General features: G+C 43.8%; 2 protein-coding genes across 2 annotated transcripts; both read left to right on the top strand.

Annotated features, from left to right (window-relative positions):
* ptgfr (prostaglandin F receptor (FP)) lies at positions 1–2,958 on the top strand. Its single transcript, XM_062396403.1, has 2 exons — positions 1–792; positions 2,590–2,958. The coding sequence occupies exons 1-2, from the start codon at positions 1–3 to the stop codon at positions 2,896–2,898; spliced, it is 1,101 nt and encodes a 366-aa protein (XP_062252387.1). The 3' UTR covers positions 2,899–2,958.
* Positions 2,959–6,442: 3,484 nt separating this feature from the next.
* On the top strand, positions 6,443–16,297 carry zfyve9b (zinc finger, FYVE domain containing 9b). The gene is made up of 16 exons (XM_062394667.1): positions 6,443–6,593; positions 8,559–9,340; positions 9,481–9,580; positions 9,662–9,840; positions 9,988–10,099; positions 10,601–10,723; positions 10,916–11,071; positions 11,716–11,940; positions 12,026–12,108; positions 12,237–12,341; positions 12,442–12,592; positions 13,453–13,533; positions 13,789–13,951; positions 14,636–14,741; positions 14,830–15,009; positions 15,603–16,297. The coding sequence occupies exons 1-16, from the start codon at positions 6,530–6,532 to the stop codon at positions 15,762–15,764; spliced, it is 2,772 nt and encodes a 923-aa protein (XP_062250651.1). The 5' UTR covers positions 6,443–6,529; the 3' UTR covers positions 15,765–16,297.
* The last annotated feature ends 1,211 nt before the right edge of the window (positions 16,298–17,508 follow it).

Here is a 17,508-nt window from a genome sequence, read left to right as displayed (position 1 = left end):
ATGTCGACCAATGGGAGCTCAGAGTCAGCCTGCAGGTCAGAGGTTAGACCCGACAGCAGCACCTGCAACCAGAGCAAACACTCCATCACGTCGTCCATCATCACCATGACTGTGGGCATCTTCTCCAACAGCCTCGCCATCTTCATCCTGGTCAAATCCTACAAGCGCATCCGCAGCAAGTCCAGGGCGTCCTTCCTGCTGTTCGCCAGCAGCCTGGTGGTCACCGACCTGCTGGGTCACCTCATCAACGGCACCATGGTGTTGTTTGTCTACAGCTCTCAAAAGAATTGGGAATCGTTTGACCCTCACAGCATCGTGTGCAGCGCCTTCGGGGCGTGCCTGGTGTTCTTCGGCCTGAGCCCCTTGTTCCTGGGGAGTGTCATGGCGGTGGAGCGCTGCATCGGGGTCACCAGGCCCATCTTCCACTCCACGGTGCTGGCTCCCCACCACATGAAGAGGCTGCTGGGTCTCACTTGGCCCCTCGCTGCCCTGGTGGCCGCTCTGCCGCTGCCGTGGAGGCGCTACAAGGTTCAGAGCTCCAGGAGCTTTTGCTTCTTCCACATGGAGGGACCTGAAGACTGGCTGGACATATTCCTGCCGCTGCTCTTCTCCATGCTCGGACTGCTGGCCCTGCTGCTCTCCATTGTGTGCAATACTCTGACAAGCTGCACCCTGCTGCAGGCCAGACTCCGCCGCAAGCATCACTGCAGAGGCACCTCTTACCACATAGAAATGATCTGCCAGCTCCTGGCCATCATGTTGGTGTCCTGCGTCTGCTGGGGCCCATTGCTGGTAAGAATTAATCTTCGGCTTAATAAAATCCCAGCGTGCAGGCTGACACTGCAGCAGCTCTTTGAGAGTGCTGGCTCAAGATGCTGACGTTACTTAAAATGATTTAGCACATTTTCATTTTACCTTTCTGATCTTGAAGCCAAATCAGCGAGTTGTCAGATGGGCTATGACAGATTTTGAGCACTGCTAGGTACAAACTGTCAGAGGCAGTGAGATGGATTTCGAAGTCAGACAAAAACCTGCTAGGTCCCATTATTTGTGACGTGTCATGAAAAGATGACTGAAGAAATGCTATAAAGCTGACATTCATTCGCAGCCTGTCCATTCCCTGTTGTTGAGACTCTTATCCGCTTAGCACTCAAACATTTCCACAGTTCACTGTTTGGCCTTTTCCCTGAACTCCTAATTCACGGCCCTTCATAATATCCACTTTCATACAAGAGATGTCTTTCAAACACAATGGGCTCTCAATTAAAATGATCCCTTCATACCCCTTGTTGTTACTCCCAGAGTACATTCCACAATCAGCTCAATATATCCTCACCACCCACCAGCCTCAAATTGAAATCAGGAAAAACACTTCACCTCCGACAATGAGGTTATGTTTTTATTCTGTTAGTTGGTAGGATAGAGCTAAATCTACTGGACAGATTACCCCTGAACTCAGTGGAACCCATTACATTTAGGTGCAGATCCAGAGTTCAGAGTTTATGCCGGATTTCTCATGGATTGAACATTTCTCTTTGATTTCTCTCATTTCTATATTTACGTTTGTGCAGCTTAGTGCAGATCCAAATAATAATCTGTATCAAATGAATTTAAATATTGTTCCATAAGAAGACTGTTGGGCCTTGGCAGAGGTTTATGTTTGATTGACTGCCCTTCCCATTCTCAAAGCTACTCAAATAAAATTGGTTTGATGATGAATTTGCAATGACACAGCCAGTACACAGGGGCTTGAGAAATACACAAAACCATTTTCTTCTGCCACTAAACTGTGTGATGGCTGTGACCGGGCAGAGTTTGTCATAATGAAAGTCAAGTCAAAACAAGCACCGCTGTGAGAATATGACAGAGTGAGACTAAGGTAGAATTTAAAGAGAAGCAAACACCGTGTCTGAGCTCTTCACTGATTTTCACACGTTTGAATAAATGTATTTTGTCCACTTTAGTTAATGACTTGATGAGTCATCGTTTGAAAGATGTCTGTGTGTTGAACTATTGCACATTTGTGGATTATGATCACAGCTTTTTCAAGGGAAAAGGCCTAATGAGGGATATTAACATTATTTTCTGCTTTAAAGGTTCATGATGTTACTATGGCGATAAAAGATGATTCCACAGAGGCATTTGCATACATTACAAAAACACACAAGATGAAGCTGTTCAGCGCTCAGTGGGATTTCTTAATTGAGACTTAGACAGTTCTGTTAAATAATTCACAATAGTGTTAACTCCTTTGTCCATGATAACCACCACTGTTAATCATGCATTAGTCTATGTCTGCTATTTAAGGTCTGTATTGATTGATTGTATGGATCAAACATGACTTCTTCAAGATTCTTTAAAAATCTACACAAACCACATAACAAGAAGAAACCAAATACATTACCCCTGTAAAATACAGATACAATTAAATACATATAGAATAGGAGGTATGGTGATTAAAAATACATAAAAATACAAAATACTAGAACGTCAGTGGTGGTTATTGCTTTGCATTTTGTAAAGTGCTGATGCTGGATTGAGGAGCCATTATTTTGAAACCATAACGAATGTGTTCACCCCCCCCCCCAGATTCACGTCTTCATCCTCAGCGCCAGAGCCAAAGGAGAGAGCGCGTCGTTCACTCTGCTGATGCTGATACGTGTGGCCACGTGGAACCAGATCCTGGACCCCTGGGTGTACATCCTGTTGAGGAGGGCCGTGCTGAGGAAAATCTTCACCTTGTTCCGCTGTTGCTCAAAATCTCCCAACCCTCCCCACTGGCAGTGCACCATCCTCCGCAGCTCGGCGGACACCAGCAACTCCGGTATCGGAGCGGCTGACTGCCGCTGCCATGGCCGATTACATCCTCCGGATACTGTGATCAGAACAATCTCCTGAAACCTGGTCTGAATGGTTCTGATCTGAGAACTGAAGATGGGGAGAACTTTGATAATTTAAAAAGTTGTGATGTCTCGTGCAACATGGGATGGAAGTTTCTGTTCTTACCTTTAAGCTCTGTTTCATGCACCAGAGCCTGTAAACTACGTTGGCCCTGAGAGCTCAACGAACAGCAACTTAAGAAAACACATGCAAGTTGACAAAACACAAGCAAAGTAAGAAAACATCTTCATCAATTTCACAACACAACACAACACATTACAGAAACGCGCTGCAAATAGACAAACGCGCTGCAAATAGACAAACGCGCTGCAAATAGAGGTGCCAACACAGCCAATGTGTATCCAGAGGACAGCTAAAAGGGATGGACACAGGAGACACTAAAACGTCCACTACATCATACAAAGTCGGTTCCGCACAGGGGTTGGCAACCCACGGCTCTGGAGCCAACGCGCTGTGTTGTCCAAATGTTTCGCGATCGCTGAATTTAACGAATGCGTTTTCATATTATTAACGTGTACGTAACAATGAACGTGAGTGAACGTCACGTTCATTTTTTAAATCATCATCGTATCAGGCCCTCATGAAATACCAGGAGCAGGCGTGGGTGGTGTGTGAGGGGGGTATGTGTGTGTGTGTGTGCGTGTGTGTATGTGTGGCCAGCCCACCGGGGCTCCGACCCCGCCCACTCGTTCGGAGAGAGCCACAGTGAGCTCTAAAGATGGTCCGATCTAGAGACATGCCGTCTTCTCCTGTTAAACTGAATAAACAGCGTTAACAAGCATGTGCGTATTTTGCAGCGCGTTTGTCTATTTGCAGCGCGTTTCTGTAATGTGTTGTATTTTGTTGTGAAATTGATGAAGATGTTTTCTTACTTTGATTGTGTTTTGTCAACTTGCATGTTTTTTGTCAACTTGCATGTGTTTTCTTAAGTTGCTGTTCGTTGTTTTCTTAAGTTGCTGTTCGTTGAGCTCTCAGGGCTACCGTAGTACACAACATCTGTCTAGAACATTGATAAATAATGTTATTAATGTTTATATGTAAATATGTTATGATAATATTATTTTATTGTTTGTTTTTTGTATTGGAACTATTTGTACTGAATGTGTTTGTTTCTCCTCATCTTATTTGATCACTGGTGTTATTGGTAGAATCATGAATTCTTGAATCGTGCACTGATGCACACAGCTACATGTGATGTTTTAGTTGTAATGTGAAGCAGCAGCAGAAAGTGCAGTTTTACACGAGACAGCTCTGTTGTAACACACACCAACAGATTTGATCCAGTCAGACAGACATATTAATGATGATTTATTTAGGGGTTTATAATATTGAACAATTAAAAGTTACACTTTGATCAACACAATGTGTGAAAAAAACACTTTCTCCAGGTGTAACTACCTTGTGAGATGTGTCTGAAGGCAGCCGGAGATGACTGGAACAGGTGGGATGGATCTTCATTTAGCCAGTAACTGGAGATCAGTGGGGTCTTTGTCCTTTATTATAGGAACCAGACATAAAAAGGATCCAGAGGTGATGGGTCTGGGTCCGGAGGAAAGACCCCAGTTGGGCCCTGAGATTTCAGGGACACCGGCCTATCTGATCAGCCTGTAGTAGGCCTGCGTTAGAAGAGGGTGGCTTGTGATTGAAAGGCAGAATGACAGTAAGGTACACGACTGGTGATTTGTCCCTAGAGTCTGCTGGTTGTTGCTAATATCTGCTGGTGATCTCTTATATCTGCTGGTGATTGGAAACTTAACATCAAACTAGTGCGTAAGACCTTTAAACATGAAGGGGATGTTCATCATCTTGACCTTTGTTTGACATGAAATGGAAATTTTCACCTCTGATGAAGGTAAAAAGTAAAGAAGCTGTGTTCACATTGTGCTTTTCTAGTCTTGTCCATCAGTACACGTTGCATTCAGCCATTTTTACGCCCATTCATAAACAGCTGTGAGGAGCAATGCAGAACCTGGGGATTGAACCAATGACCTTCTGGTTAGTTACCCGCTCTTGTCCTGAGCCGCAACTTATGGCACAAAGCTTCATTACAGAAAATGAATGTTACAGCAGCACAAATTTATTTGAGATTTTCATGGTCTCTTTCATCAGAAGTTTATGTAACATTGTTTTCAGGCAGTTATGACAAATGTCTGTAAGTCTTCCGCTGGTTGGTAATTATGTAGATCGATGTTAAATGTGATTTTGTGCACACGTGTTATTAAATGATGTCAACTTCCTCACGTGAAATCTTTTGACTGAACAATGTAATAAATGTGAAATGGTGAGACAAATGGAAAAAATATACAGTAAATTGAATGTCTCGTTATAATCACATAATATGGGACGGTTATTGGGGATGGTTATTGTAGACTCTTACAGTGCTCACAAATAATCAATTAGTATGACTCGGTCATGATTGTTTTCAAAAAGCTAATTGAATGTATAATGTTAATAGCACATTAAACTGGTCATGAGTAACCACACATGAAATATCATTTCCAGGTGGCTCACTGCTGAAACATCTTTCAATATCTGAGTTATATCAAGGTAATCACAAAATGCAAACTGTTCATATCGCAATATTGCAAGGTGGGATTCAAGCCATAGACATGCAAGCGGACAAACTGAAAGTAAATTGAACTGATAAAAAATAAGAATTATTCAGTAAAATCAACACAATATATTATAATTTAAAGATGAAAAGGAAGCTGTACCTACCTACTGACCAATGGGAGGTACCCTGAACACCTCTTGAGTTGAAGAAGACTTTTGGAAGTTAGTTGAAACAAGCAATCCCTGTCCCACCCAAGAAGTCTTTCTTTTTTATGCCTCCGCGGTGTCGCCCTGTGCATTCTGTGTTGGGGTTGTCCTTCTGTCCATTCCTCCATCCGCCCGTCTGTCCATGCGATATCTCAAATACGCATTGAGGGATTTTCTTGAAATTCGGTCCAAATATTCACTTGGACTCAAGAATGAACTGATTCGATCTTGGTACCTGGAGGTCAAAGGTCCACTTGGATTCAAAGATGAAGTGATTACCTTTCAGTGGTCAAAGGTCAGAGTAGAAATATGTACACGGAATGATACAGCCTGGATTGTGCACTCATAAAAAACATTGAAATGGTCAGGATTACAATGGTCATCAGCAGTCAATAAAATACATTTATTAGATTAATAACTAAAATAAAAATGATTTATCATATTTGAATGGAGCTTCATTGAGAAGACTTATGGTTCTCAGCGAAGTGACAGATTATATGATAATATATATTTGCGTGGAGCTTTAACCTCACACATTTACTCGAAGATGGAAGGTTGGGCATGCAGGCAGAGCTGTGCATATCTGTGCACCGTACACAGCTGTGTTGTCTTGGCTCGCTCGCTGCTCTGCGGGATGCGGAGACACAGGGAGGCACATTTCTGCACACCTCCTGAGTTTGTTCAAAGAGCTGCAGAGGAGCACAGGGGAGGAGGGACTGAGGGAGATCACAGCTGAGTGTGGGGCAGAGAGAGACCATCCCATCCTCCTCCTCCTCCTCCTCCTCCTGTCAGGGAAGCCACTGCTGCTGCTGCTGCTGCTGCTGCTGCTTGAATCCGTCCTCCTCTCAGATGTAACGGGATAAATAAAATGCTGAAGTTCTTCTCTGCGCGGGATGACGAGAACGAAAGCCTGCTGGGAGCAATAACCGAGGGTGAGACGTGCATGTGATTTGAACTGGGTGGTGGGGGGTGCTTGAGTCCTTGCCTGCTCCCCATTCATTGCCTTTGTGTGTGAGTGTGTGCTGCAGGGGGGGTGATAGTGTTTGTCACTGAAAATCGCTGATGCAGCGTTTGCCTGCGCACAGTCAGCATCACCTGAGACGTTGGATGGGTGTGCGTGTGTGTGTTGCGCACATAAGCCCGCAGGCTGCGCTGTGAGCACCATCACCTCCAGGAGCTGATGTAACGGGGCGAGAGAGTGTCGCAGTGCCGCCGGACCGCTGCCTGCGAGCGGATCCAAAATCTGTATGTGCACGTGTGTGTTTGTGTGTGTGTGTGTATGTGTGTGTGTGCGTGCGTGCGCGCGTGCGTTTGTGTGTGTGTTGATGCGTCACCGTCCCGCGGAGCGAGAGAGAACCACTGAGGCTGATGTGTGAGGAGGTCTTCACTGTGTTGTCCGCAGAGGGAACGACACCACCCGCCTCTCATTTCCCCCCCGGTTTTGTAAGATTTGTGTGAAGGAGCTGCAATGCAGTCTAACCTGGAGCATGGGCAGTTTGAGCAGATTTAGCAAATGCATCATTTCCATCAGTGCCCAGCCTCATATCCCACAAGGCAACAACAACACGTTTTAGTATGAAGTGATCGGGTTCGCAGATGAGTTCTTCGGATGCTCCTGAGTCATAATCATCAGTGAAAGCCCATTAACTCCAGTTCAATTAGCTGCTGTTAATGCACAATAATGGTTATAATGTGCTCATCGTATCATGGCTGATGCTGACACAGTAATTGGATGTAATAACATGAGGAATTTACCTTTCTCCTGAACCTGATGTTGAGGATATGAATGGAGGTGATCAGAGAATGGAGCAGTGACGGATATTTATATACTTACAATGAAACACAGTCATCTATGGAGGGCATTCTCAGGTTATCAATGGATAGCATAGAGCCAATGCCCTTTAACCAAACACAGGCCTATTATCAAAAATGGACCAGATATATGTTGACAGAAAGATAGAATCCTTTTTTGTTTTTATGACTCCAAGCCAATTACAGCAAGTGCCTGCAGGCATTAAGTTTTACGGGTTGTCCGTCCGTCCAGTCCCATCCCGGGAACGCATTAGCTGGAGAACGCCTTGAGGGAGTTTCTAAAAAATTTAGTAGAAATATTATCTTGGACTCAATGATGACCTGAATAGAAATTGGTGGTCGAAGGTCAAAGGTCAAGGTCAGTGGGAACTAAGAGAGTACATATTTTGCCTTTTGAATGCGATACACCTCCAGGGCATTCTCTCACATTTGGTATAAACATTCATTTGAACGTGGTTTTAATTTTGGCCAGGGTTAGGATCAGCTTGAGGGAATGACTTTAAGATTGGTATTAGGTTAAATATAAAAGTTAAAATATATAGATGTTGTCGGATATATTAGTCGGAAAAAAAATGCACTCCCTGATATCAGTATTGACATCAGCCCCAAAAATCAATAATGGTCAGGCTCTAATATAAACCATACCATAGCCCTGCAATAAACACATTTATTATGAGATCATATACACAGGCAGTGTATTGACGTTTTTATATTCTCTGCGGAACCAGCAGTTGCACAAGTATGTGGCAACATCCATCACTTATTGATTTGAGATCAGTATCTGGTTCACACTCGTCTATTTTCTTAAACGTGCACTGTCTTTTCTCGGATCAGTGCTCAAGGACGACCACATGCTATTACGTTGCCTTAGAGGTGATTGAAAGCCAGGGGGTGTCTGACAGGTGATGATGTGAATTAACACAAGCTGCTAAATGGCCACTTAGCACATGCTTTTCCACATAATGGCTCATTATTAATCAGCCTGCTTCATCGCATGTGCAAGTGTGGGGGTGTGTGTGCTCAACAGAAAGAGGTGCCAGAGGCAGTGAGTGTTGATGGTTTCATCATGTTCCCCCTCGATACAGATGAAGGAGACAATCCATCTCTTCAGGACACAAAGCATCACTGGCTGAACAGACCCTGCCTGCTGGTGCTCAACGATGGGGACGTGGCCAAACCCGGACTGGGCTGCGAACAGATCAGGGCAGAGTCTCCTTCCAGGGCCACTTCAGATGCCACCGTCAGAACCACTTTGGTGCCATGCGAGCAGAAACCATCCGAACACCTTGCCAAAACCCTTTCACCCTCCCAGCTGGAGGAGGGCAGCTGCACCGTGACCGCCATCTCCTCATGGGGTGAGAGTCGCTTCGGGGAGTCCGCCAGCCCCCTGGTGCTGAACCCTGCCGAGGCTGCATGGCCGGAAGAGGGGGCCAAGTTGGTGGAGGAGGGAAAGAAACCCCGATCTCCCCCGTCAAAGGAGGACTCTGTGGTTGAGGAGAAGGAGCTGGAGGAGAGCGGGCAGCAGCAGGAGCAGCCCTGCAGCTCAGAGGCGACCGCAACCCCTGAGGAGGCGTGTGGCAGGGCGCCCTGGGAGCTCCCGGGTCAGTTTAAGACGACCACATCTAACAGAAGAGATGAGGAGAACACCAGTGGGGAGGGAGCAATGGGAGACTCTGCGTCCTCCTTTGATGATCCTGACAACGAGTCCCAGCTGAGCCCTGCTGGTATTCTGTCCAAGGAGCGAGGCAGCGTCCTCGGGGAGGTAGCGCCAGTGTGGATCCCTGATGCTCAGGCTCAGGTCTGCATGAAGTGTGGGGTAAAGTTTACATTTACTAAGAGGAGGCACCACTGCCGCGCTTGTGGGAAGGTGAGCATCATTTCATTTTTAAATGTGTTGGGCAGTATTCAAAGTAATAAAATTGACTTGATAGGTGGGAAATAAGTTTGTGTGTGTGTGTGTGCATCTGCGCTTATCTGGTGTGTGCATGTGCATGTGTGTGTCGTCAGGTATTTTGTGCACTTTGCTCCAATCTGAAGTTCAGACTTACACATCTGGATGGCAAGGAGGGACGAGTGTGTGTCTGCTGTCACTCAACACTCATCAAAAGTGAGGACACATTTACATCTGGTTATAGTTCATCGCTTTTGGAGGAAACTTTGCATGAGTATTGTGACATCTTCTCCTCAGGGACACCTCCGAGGGGGAAGAGGAGGGTGTGGTTCGCTGACGAAATCCTCACCGGTGAGCGGTCGGAGTCCGCGCCCACCACGCCAGTCAGAGGGCCGACGCTGGGCGAGCGGGTTAAAAGTCCAGTGGGCTCGCCGCAGATCGGGAGAACCATGCGGCCGGATGGGACATCTATCAGTGTAGGGTCATCCAAAACGTGACACCAAAGACAGAACACAGAGAACATGACGCTTGATGAAGGGGGAAATCAATCATACGTCCTTCCATTTCCTAGTTTTGATCATATATTGACAGCAACCTCAAAATCTGTCTCTCTCTTCTCCCAGGAGGCCTGTGGTCCTTACGGCTGGGGCACCACAGCGCTAGTGAGCAGCTCGGCCAACCTCATCCCCCTGGAAGGTCTGCCCCCCATCCTCACCTCCACAGGAGTCAAGGGAGGTGAGACGAGTGCAAAGATCCACTTGGAGAATACAGCGAGAATCCAATTTGATGATACTCACTGTAAACAGGGTGAAACATCATGACTGACAGCTGAGACTAACTCAGGATTGGTCAAGTGTGTGTATCAGAGGGACCTTACTACTGCGGCTCTGGCCCCTGATCTCTACTGCACAGATTCCGTCTTTAAATGCTCAGGATGGCACTGTTTATATCCGGGATAATTTGATTTAATTTCTGGATAGCTGGAGGAAGTGGAAACACGTCGTCCATCTTTATGGTCATTATATGGATCCAGTTTGGCCTCGTGTCCCAAAGGTAATCAGTGGAATTCAATAAGATAAACACCCAAGCCTTCTTCACTGATCAGCGATTATTCATCCCTACAGAGCTGTATGTAAATTAATCTTTAAACATGAATCTGTCTTTTTCTTTCATTTGTAATTGACAAACTCAAAGACACAAACTTCTAAATCCTGTGACATATGTGTTTTTGCTCAGATTACACTGTGGAGGAGCAGCCCTCTGAGATGCTGCTTATTCAGGAGCTGGAGAGCGGCAGACCAAAGCCCCTGGTGTTTGTCCTCAACGCCAACCTGCTCGCTATGGTCAAGCTGGTCAACTGTTAGTCTTTTTATTTATTTTACACTAAATGATAAAATACACATAAAGTGTGACAGTGCTGGTATGATTGTAATGACTAAGCAGCATATTGTAAAGCCCAATTAGAAGTATTTATACCTTTTCTTATAATTCCACAGAGTGTTAAAAAATGTCCTTGTAGACCACTGAGATTGTGATTTGATGGGTTGACAGATGTAAACAGGAAGTGCTGGTGCGTGACGACGAAGGGGATGCATGCTGTGGGCCAGGTGGAGGTGGTGGTGCTGCTGCAGTGCCTGCCAGAAGAGAAGAGCTTCCCCAAAGACATTTTCCGCCACTTCATCCAGCTGTACAGGGACATGCTCGCAGGTCAGAGACACACCGGCAGATACGCCAACATGGAGTTAACCTCACCGGTCATTACTTAGTCATGATGTTCTGTGTTCTGAGTATCACCCGCCACCTTTGGGCCATAATACACCCATTAAAGTAAAGACTCTCAATGTACTTTCTTTTGTTTATGTTTCTGAGTTGTCAAAAAGCAAAAAAATATAAAAGTGAATATATTTTAACGCCTTGAGGAAATCTTTTCCATTTTGGTACAAACATTCACCCAGACTCAATATAATTTGGTGGTGAAAGGTCAAATATCAGCTTCACGTGACCTCACATAACTCATTTTTTAATCTTTTGAACGCAATATCTCACAAATACCTCCAGGGAATCCTTTCAAATTGAATTCAAATGTTCACTCTGAAATGAAATGATTAGATGTTGGCGGTCAAAAATCAAAGGTCAACCCTGCAGTGACCTCACAAAACCTTTTTTTTCCACTTGTGAACGTGTTACCTTTAGTACGCCCTGACAGAGTCCTTTAAATCATTTCCCCTTAGATTTAGAGATTAACTGGTTTTAAGTAGTTTTTAGCGGTCAAAGGTCAGGGTGGTAATACTAGTTCATTTTAATATTTGCACATTATTACTCATCTAACTATTTCCTGTTTATTTCTGTAGGAAAGGTGGTGGAACACCTGTCCCTCTCCCTGTTTGGCAGCAGTTTCCTCGGCAGTGAGGAGCATGCAGGCTTCCTGTACGTTCACTCCACTCTCCAGTCCCTTCAGGGTCTACCTCTGCCAAACCAGCCCTACCTCTTCGGCCTGCTGGTCCACAGAGCAGAGGTGGCCTGGGCAAAAGCCTTCCCCCTGCGTCTCATGCTGCGACTGGGGGCCGAGTACCGATGTAAGCCAGGTGTTGGTCAGAAATCTCACAACTGTTATAATACAGCTTTCCTCTGTAGTTACCTACTTTCTTTCTCTTTTTATAGTTTACCCGTGTCCCCTGTACAGCGTGCGATGTAGGAAGCCCTTGTTTGGGGAAATAGGCCACACCATAATGAGACTACTAGTGGTGAGTGTGACATTTTGCAACCGATTCTTCTTGGGAATGTTACAGAAACCACTTTAAGATTACTAAAAGGAAGCTTTGTGTCGTTGCCTTAACAAACTGAATAATAGACAGTCCTCGGTTTCTTCCAGGACTTTAGGAATTACCGTTACAGCCTTCCAGTGGTGCCCGGGCTCACTGTGGATCTAGAGGCTCAGAGGACCTGCATAAAGATACCAACCACCGGGTATAATGAGGTCAGGCTATACACCATGAAACGCCTCCCACTTAGTGCTAAGGTTACGTGCTTTTCATTATCCATCATCCTCCCCTCTCTGCTTGCTTGTGTCACACCAGCTAATGAAGGCTTTGAATAAGTCCAACGAGCACGTGCTGGCCATCGCAGCGTGCTTCAACGAGGCGGCAGACTCCCACCTGATCTGTGTGCAAGCGGAGGGCGGCCAGTACCAGACCCAAGCCATCAGCATCCACAATCAGCCACGCAAAGGTGGGTCCTGATCTTAAACAGGAAGAGACAGTACACTACAGACAATATATCAGAGTGTGGACTCTGTAATCTAGTAGCAGTGGAGGACTGATACGTTGCATTTGTCTGCTGTTCAGGGATTCAGTGATTATGATCAGCACACTCACATCTGTACAAAAGCTCAAATCTGAGTTTGCTTTAGAAACTCTGTATAAAAACCTGCTAAAGACCTTTTGGTGAAATCTACTAAATGAAAATTTAACATTTAAAATTTTAAATATGTTTATTTTTTATGTTAATCATTTTAAATACATTAATTGACTAACGACCATTGCTGCACAAAATGCATTTTTGCAAATGCATGACGTGCAAATCCATAAAAATGCATTGTAAATCACAAGATATGAAATATTCTATTGTTCGGAGCTACAGATAAAATAATGCCAGGTGGTGTAAATGTGCAGCCAAAGAAATTATGGATTTTAATATTACACTGAATTTAAGCTGTACTGAGACAGGCATACATAGATCAAGATGTACATACAGTATATAATTCATCTATAAATGCAATATTTCCTCTGGAGGCTGCAGGGGAAATGTCAGGGTTGCAAAGGATAACAAAGAATCTAGTGGTTATTTTAGTAGTAATAGTAGTTTACCCTTTATTTTTTACAACAGAAAAAATCTTCACACATGTTAAGTCACAAGAGATTAATCAAATTGACCTCGAGTACTGAAAAGCGGTAAAGGAGTCAAGTCAGTGGTGCACTTTCCCTGTTTTAACACTAGATGCTGCTGCATCATCCTGTCGCTGTGCAGACTCACTGTAAGTGTACTAAAACCAGTTGTGTCTCAAGTCTGTTTCTCTCTCTCTGTTACAGTCACTGGATCGTGCTTCTTTATCTTCAGCAGTGCTCTGAAAGCGTCTGCAGGATACCTGGCCAAGTCCAGCATAGTAGAAGGTAGGACGTTCAGTCAGAGGGGCGTCAGGTTGACCTTGACTTTGACCTGTTTACATGAAGTAGTGCATGTTAACACCCCTGCCTTCCAACTGGTGTTTTTATGTGTGTGTCTGTCTACATTTAAAAAGATTGTATGTCTAGGCGTGTGTATGTGTTGATGTATGAGTGTATGTGTGTGTGTGTGTGTGTGTGTGTGTGTCTCCCCGTTGGTGTCTGTATGTGTGTGTCTCCCGTATCGCTGTCCCCTCTCCTCAGATGGGCTAATGGTGCAGATCACCGTGGAAACCATGGCAGAGCTGCGCCGGTCGCTACGGGAGATGAAAGACTACACTGTCACCTGCGGACGGCTTGACCAATCAGAGAGCCAGGAGCTTGTTTGTGTACAGTGGGTGGAGGAGAGGTGCACTGTGAATAAAGGGTGAGTGTGTCCACCTGTCTGAAGTTCATGTTGCAGCTGCAGCAGACGAAGAGAAAAACAGAACGACCACATTCAAACACAGACTCATGAAAACGTTCAAAGGGATTCGAATAGTAGAAGAAGATTAGATAATATCAATGTAATGTGTAATATTCCTTTATTAGTCCCTAAGCAAGAAGCATTTTCAGTAAACCTGTAAACTAGGTTGGCATTCAGAGCTCAGCACAATAATTTCCTTATCGAATCATATTTATATTAACTTCAGGACCAAATACGGATCTGAACCAAATAAAAAAATGTAGGTTCCCAAAACCGGATGTAATCTATTATTCTCTTGGAAATTAAGGAACATTTTGAAAAATGCCATTTCTCGCAAAGTAAATAATCTATAATTGCAAAATTAATGAAAGGATGAAAAGCAAAAGCAAAAGAAAGCACAAATATAACCAATTTAAAATTAAACGTTAACATTTGTTTTAATTACAGTGACAGATTGAGTACACAAACAAATCGATATTGCACATTTGAAAGAAAGTAGTCCTTGTAGTGCCATTACTCAGAACTATATGATCTTGTGTGCTAGGAGTTGTCAAATCAATCCAGCGGAGGCTTTAAAACCAGCCAGACCTCATTTCTCTTGTCATTGTGTCAAATTGTTGGTCTTCCAAACCTTTGTTTCCTCAGAGTCATAAGCCCCATCGATGGGAAATCCATGGAGTCCATCAGCAGCACCAAGATGTTCCAGAAGTCCGAGTACAAAGAAAATGGGAAAATCATCCGCTGGACAGAAGTAAATATGTTGATCTGCTGGAGAAACCAAAACGAGTCCACCTCAAACTGTCTCCTCTCTTGACATGCGTGTGATTTTGTTGTTGCAGGTGTTCTTCCTGCAGATGGGGGATGATCCCAAAAGAGGAGCGAGTGACTCTGCTGAACAGAACCGGCTGACGGAGCGGATCGCCCGAGCCTTTTGCCTGGCACTGTGTCCGCACCTCAAGCTGCTGAAGGAGGACGGGATGGCCAAGCTGGGGCTGCGCGTCACGTTTGACCCTCAAGAGGTCAGAGCAGATGTCTCATACATTCTTCCACGTCAGGTGTCACTTTACATCATGAATTCTGAAACAAGTATATCTGTTATAAGATCAGATAAGATAAGAAAAAACTTTACTGATATTCATTTGTTATAGCAGTAGAATGTCAGAATTAACTTACTTAAATATTTTTATAAATTCACCATAGTATACTAAATGGTAGTATAATGTATAAAAGAACTATAAAATATGTTTAATATATAACTACAGGTTTAAATTTCAAATTGTATTCAATATAATATGAATATAAAAATGTATGGAGGATATAATTATAACGTATAACGTAAACAAATGGGTGGAACGATGACAAAACAAATTAACAAAACAACATGAAACATGCCCACTTATCATATGGTAGACCTATAGTCAAGTTGCAGTATCTGCAATGTGGTTAAATCTATTTTTAAACCCATATTTAAATGTATCTAATGATAAATATATGTTCAGACAGATGTAGCAATTTAACGTGTGCCTCATAATGCGCAGTGGTAAAGTTTATAACTCAGGCTCCTGGGTGTGACCACATTGAAGCTGATGAGTGGTCTGTTTTGTAATTTCAGGTTGGATTTGTGGCCGGGAGCAACGGGCAGCCCCTCCCTGCTCGGTATCTCAACGCCCTGGATAGTGTGATGATCCCCGTCATACACAGCAGGGGGCGAAAGAGGGGAGACGAGCCTATAGTGATGGAGCTCATCTTTTACATCCTTGAGAACATTACTTAGGCCGCACTTATCTAACAATTTCATCTAATTAACCCTGACCACGACTCGGTCGCGGGCACGTCTCATCAGCGCTGCTGTTGGCTTCAGGGCGATTAAAAGCCTCCAAAAAAGGGCGAACCAGACCACACCCGAGGTCTGCATCCATCTCACCCACTCAACAGTAGAGAGAAGTGGTCTGACTCCTTTAGCGGTTTTCTGATCTCACTCTGCCCTGCAGCAGACAATCCCCAGTACGCATGATGAACCCTCCGATGGACCATCAGATCCAGGTGCTCAGTACTTGCACTGTAGTAGCATTTTCATAGCTTGATATCACTCATGTCTCAACGTTCAATACAGTTTCCAGATATGGAGAAAACCTTTAAAGTGGGAGCTGGATTCAGCCCTGCGACCCTAAAGCAAAGAAAAGAAGAGAATGACTTGAAGAACTGTAGGTAGTAGATCTGTAGAAACCTGATGCACAGAGAATGAATGCCTGAAGAATGTTTTCATACTGGATGTGTTTTAACTGACTGCTAATAAATGTGATGTCAGCCTGGAATTAAACTTATAACTATGACTGGGTTATTACTGCTTGTTTATCCAGGACTCTCTGCACAACACGCAGTACAGTTACTCAAGTATAAAATGAGAGTATTTTTTACTTAACATATATGCATACTGTATATATATCCTTGCACTGTAGCACAAATACAGTGTATATCCTTGTTTGGTGTACCAAGCACTCAAATATTTTAGTTAATCAAAATTACAAATAGATAGGAAAACATTAACTTTTTTCCTCTGAGTAAAGGTAAGGACAAACATTTAAATTAACTTAACGTATTAAAATTAAACGAGTAAAAGTACAGCATTAACTTTTGAACTTGAGCAAAAGTTAGTAAGTGTACTTGCTTTTATATATTCTTATAAGTAAAAGTACTAACAGTATCCTATTCCTGAATGCATTGATCAACTACATTTGTAATATAGTCTATGCCTGCTGTATATTCTGTTTAATACAACAACAGCACAGACTCATTTGTCATATATCTGATGACCGAGTCTCATCATCTACTTCACCAGTGATGCTGCTGTTGAAGGAGGCGGGGTTTAATGTTACCTGTCTGCTCTGATTGGATCAGTGGATCAATAACGTAAAAAAAACAATGTGTTTTTAGATTTTAAAAGACAGACTCTCTTGTAATATTTTAAATGGTGGTTTTACTAAATGACACAAATACTGGTTACAATTTTATATATTGTCAACAAGCATTTCCTGTTGACAATATCAGCTTCACACATCTCTTTGAGGGAGACACATTTCCAGGTGTGACGAAGCAGTAAATAAGAGAAGCTGCTGCTTCAGTCTGTCACTTGACAAGTCATTATTTTTCATTGTGTATGAATGCTTTATTTAGCTTATATACAAAACCACAGTGAATGAATATAAGCAGCAGTTTCTTTACAGAGTAATATTGAAATAAGACCCATGTTCTGTCCCTGATGAACCCGCTCGTCAGTCTGGAGGATAATCTCTCCCTCGGCCTCGTCCGATGGATCTTTTCAAACAGAGCAGAATGGCTCTCTTGTTCCGCCCCCTACTCGCACCACATACTTGAGATAGCGAAGACAAGAGGCACAAACAAGCGCAAAAAAAACTTTTGTTTCGTCGTTTTTGCTGCAACACAGCACAATGCAAGCCTCGCCTTAGCTGAGAACGTCCTGAAAGTTGCACGAGCAGAGAAAGTTCTGTACAACTGGA

This window comes from Platichthys flesus, chromosome 9 (assembly GCF_949316205.1).
Source record: "Platichthys flesus chromosome 9, fPlaFle2.1, whole genome shotgun sequence".
Taxonomy (NCBI): Eukaryota; Metazoa; Chordata; class Actinopteri; order Pleuronectiformes; family Pleuronectidae; genus Platichthys; species Platichthys flesus.
This window is presented reverse-complemented; position numbering and strand designations above follow the sequence as displayed.

Coding starts and splice junctions, on each gene's coding strand:
- ptgfr (XM_062396403.1), top strand. CDS start 1: ATGTCGACCAATGGGAGCTCAGAGTCAGCCTGCAGGTCAGAGGTTAGA. Junction 793..2,589: donor TCTGCTGGGGCCCATTGCTG/GTAAGAATTAAT, acceptor CCCCCCCCCCAG/ATTCACGTCTTCATCCTCAG.
- zfyve9b (XM_062394667.1), top strand. CDS start 6,530: ATGCTGAAGTTCTTCTCTGCGCGGGATGACGAGAACGAAAGCCTGCTG. Junction 11,941..12,025: donor ACTGGGGGCCGAGTACCGAT/GTAAGCCAGGTG, acceptor CTCTTTTTATAG/TTTACCCGTGTCCCCTGTAC. Junction 13,952..14,635: donor AGGTGCACTGTGAATAAAGG/GTGAGTGTGTCC, acceptor TTGTTTCCTCAG/AGTCATAAGCCCCATCGATG.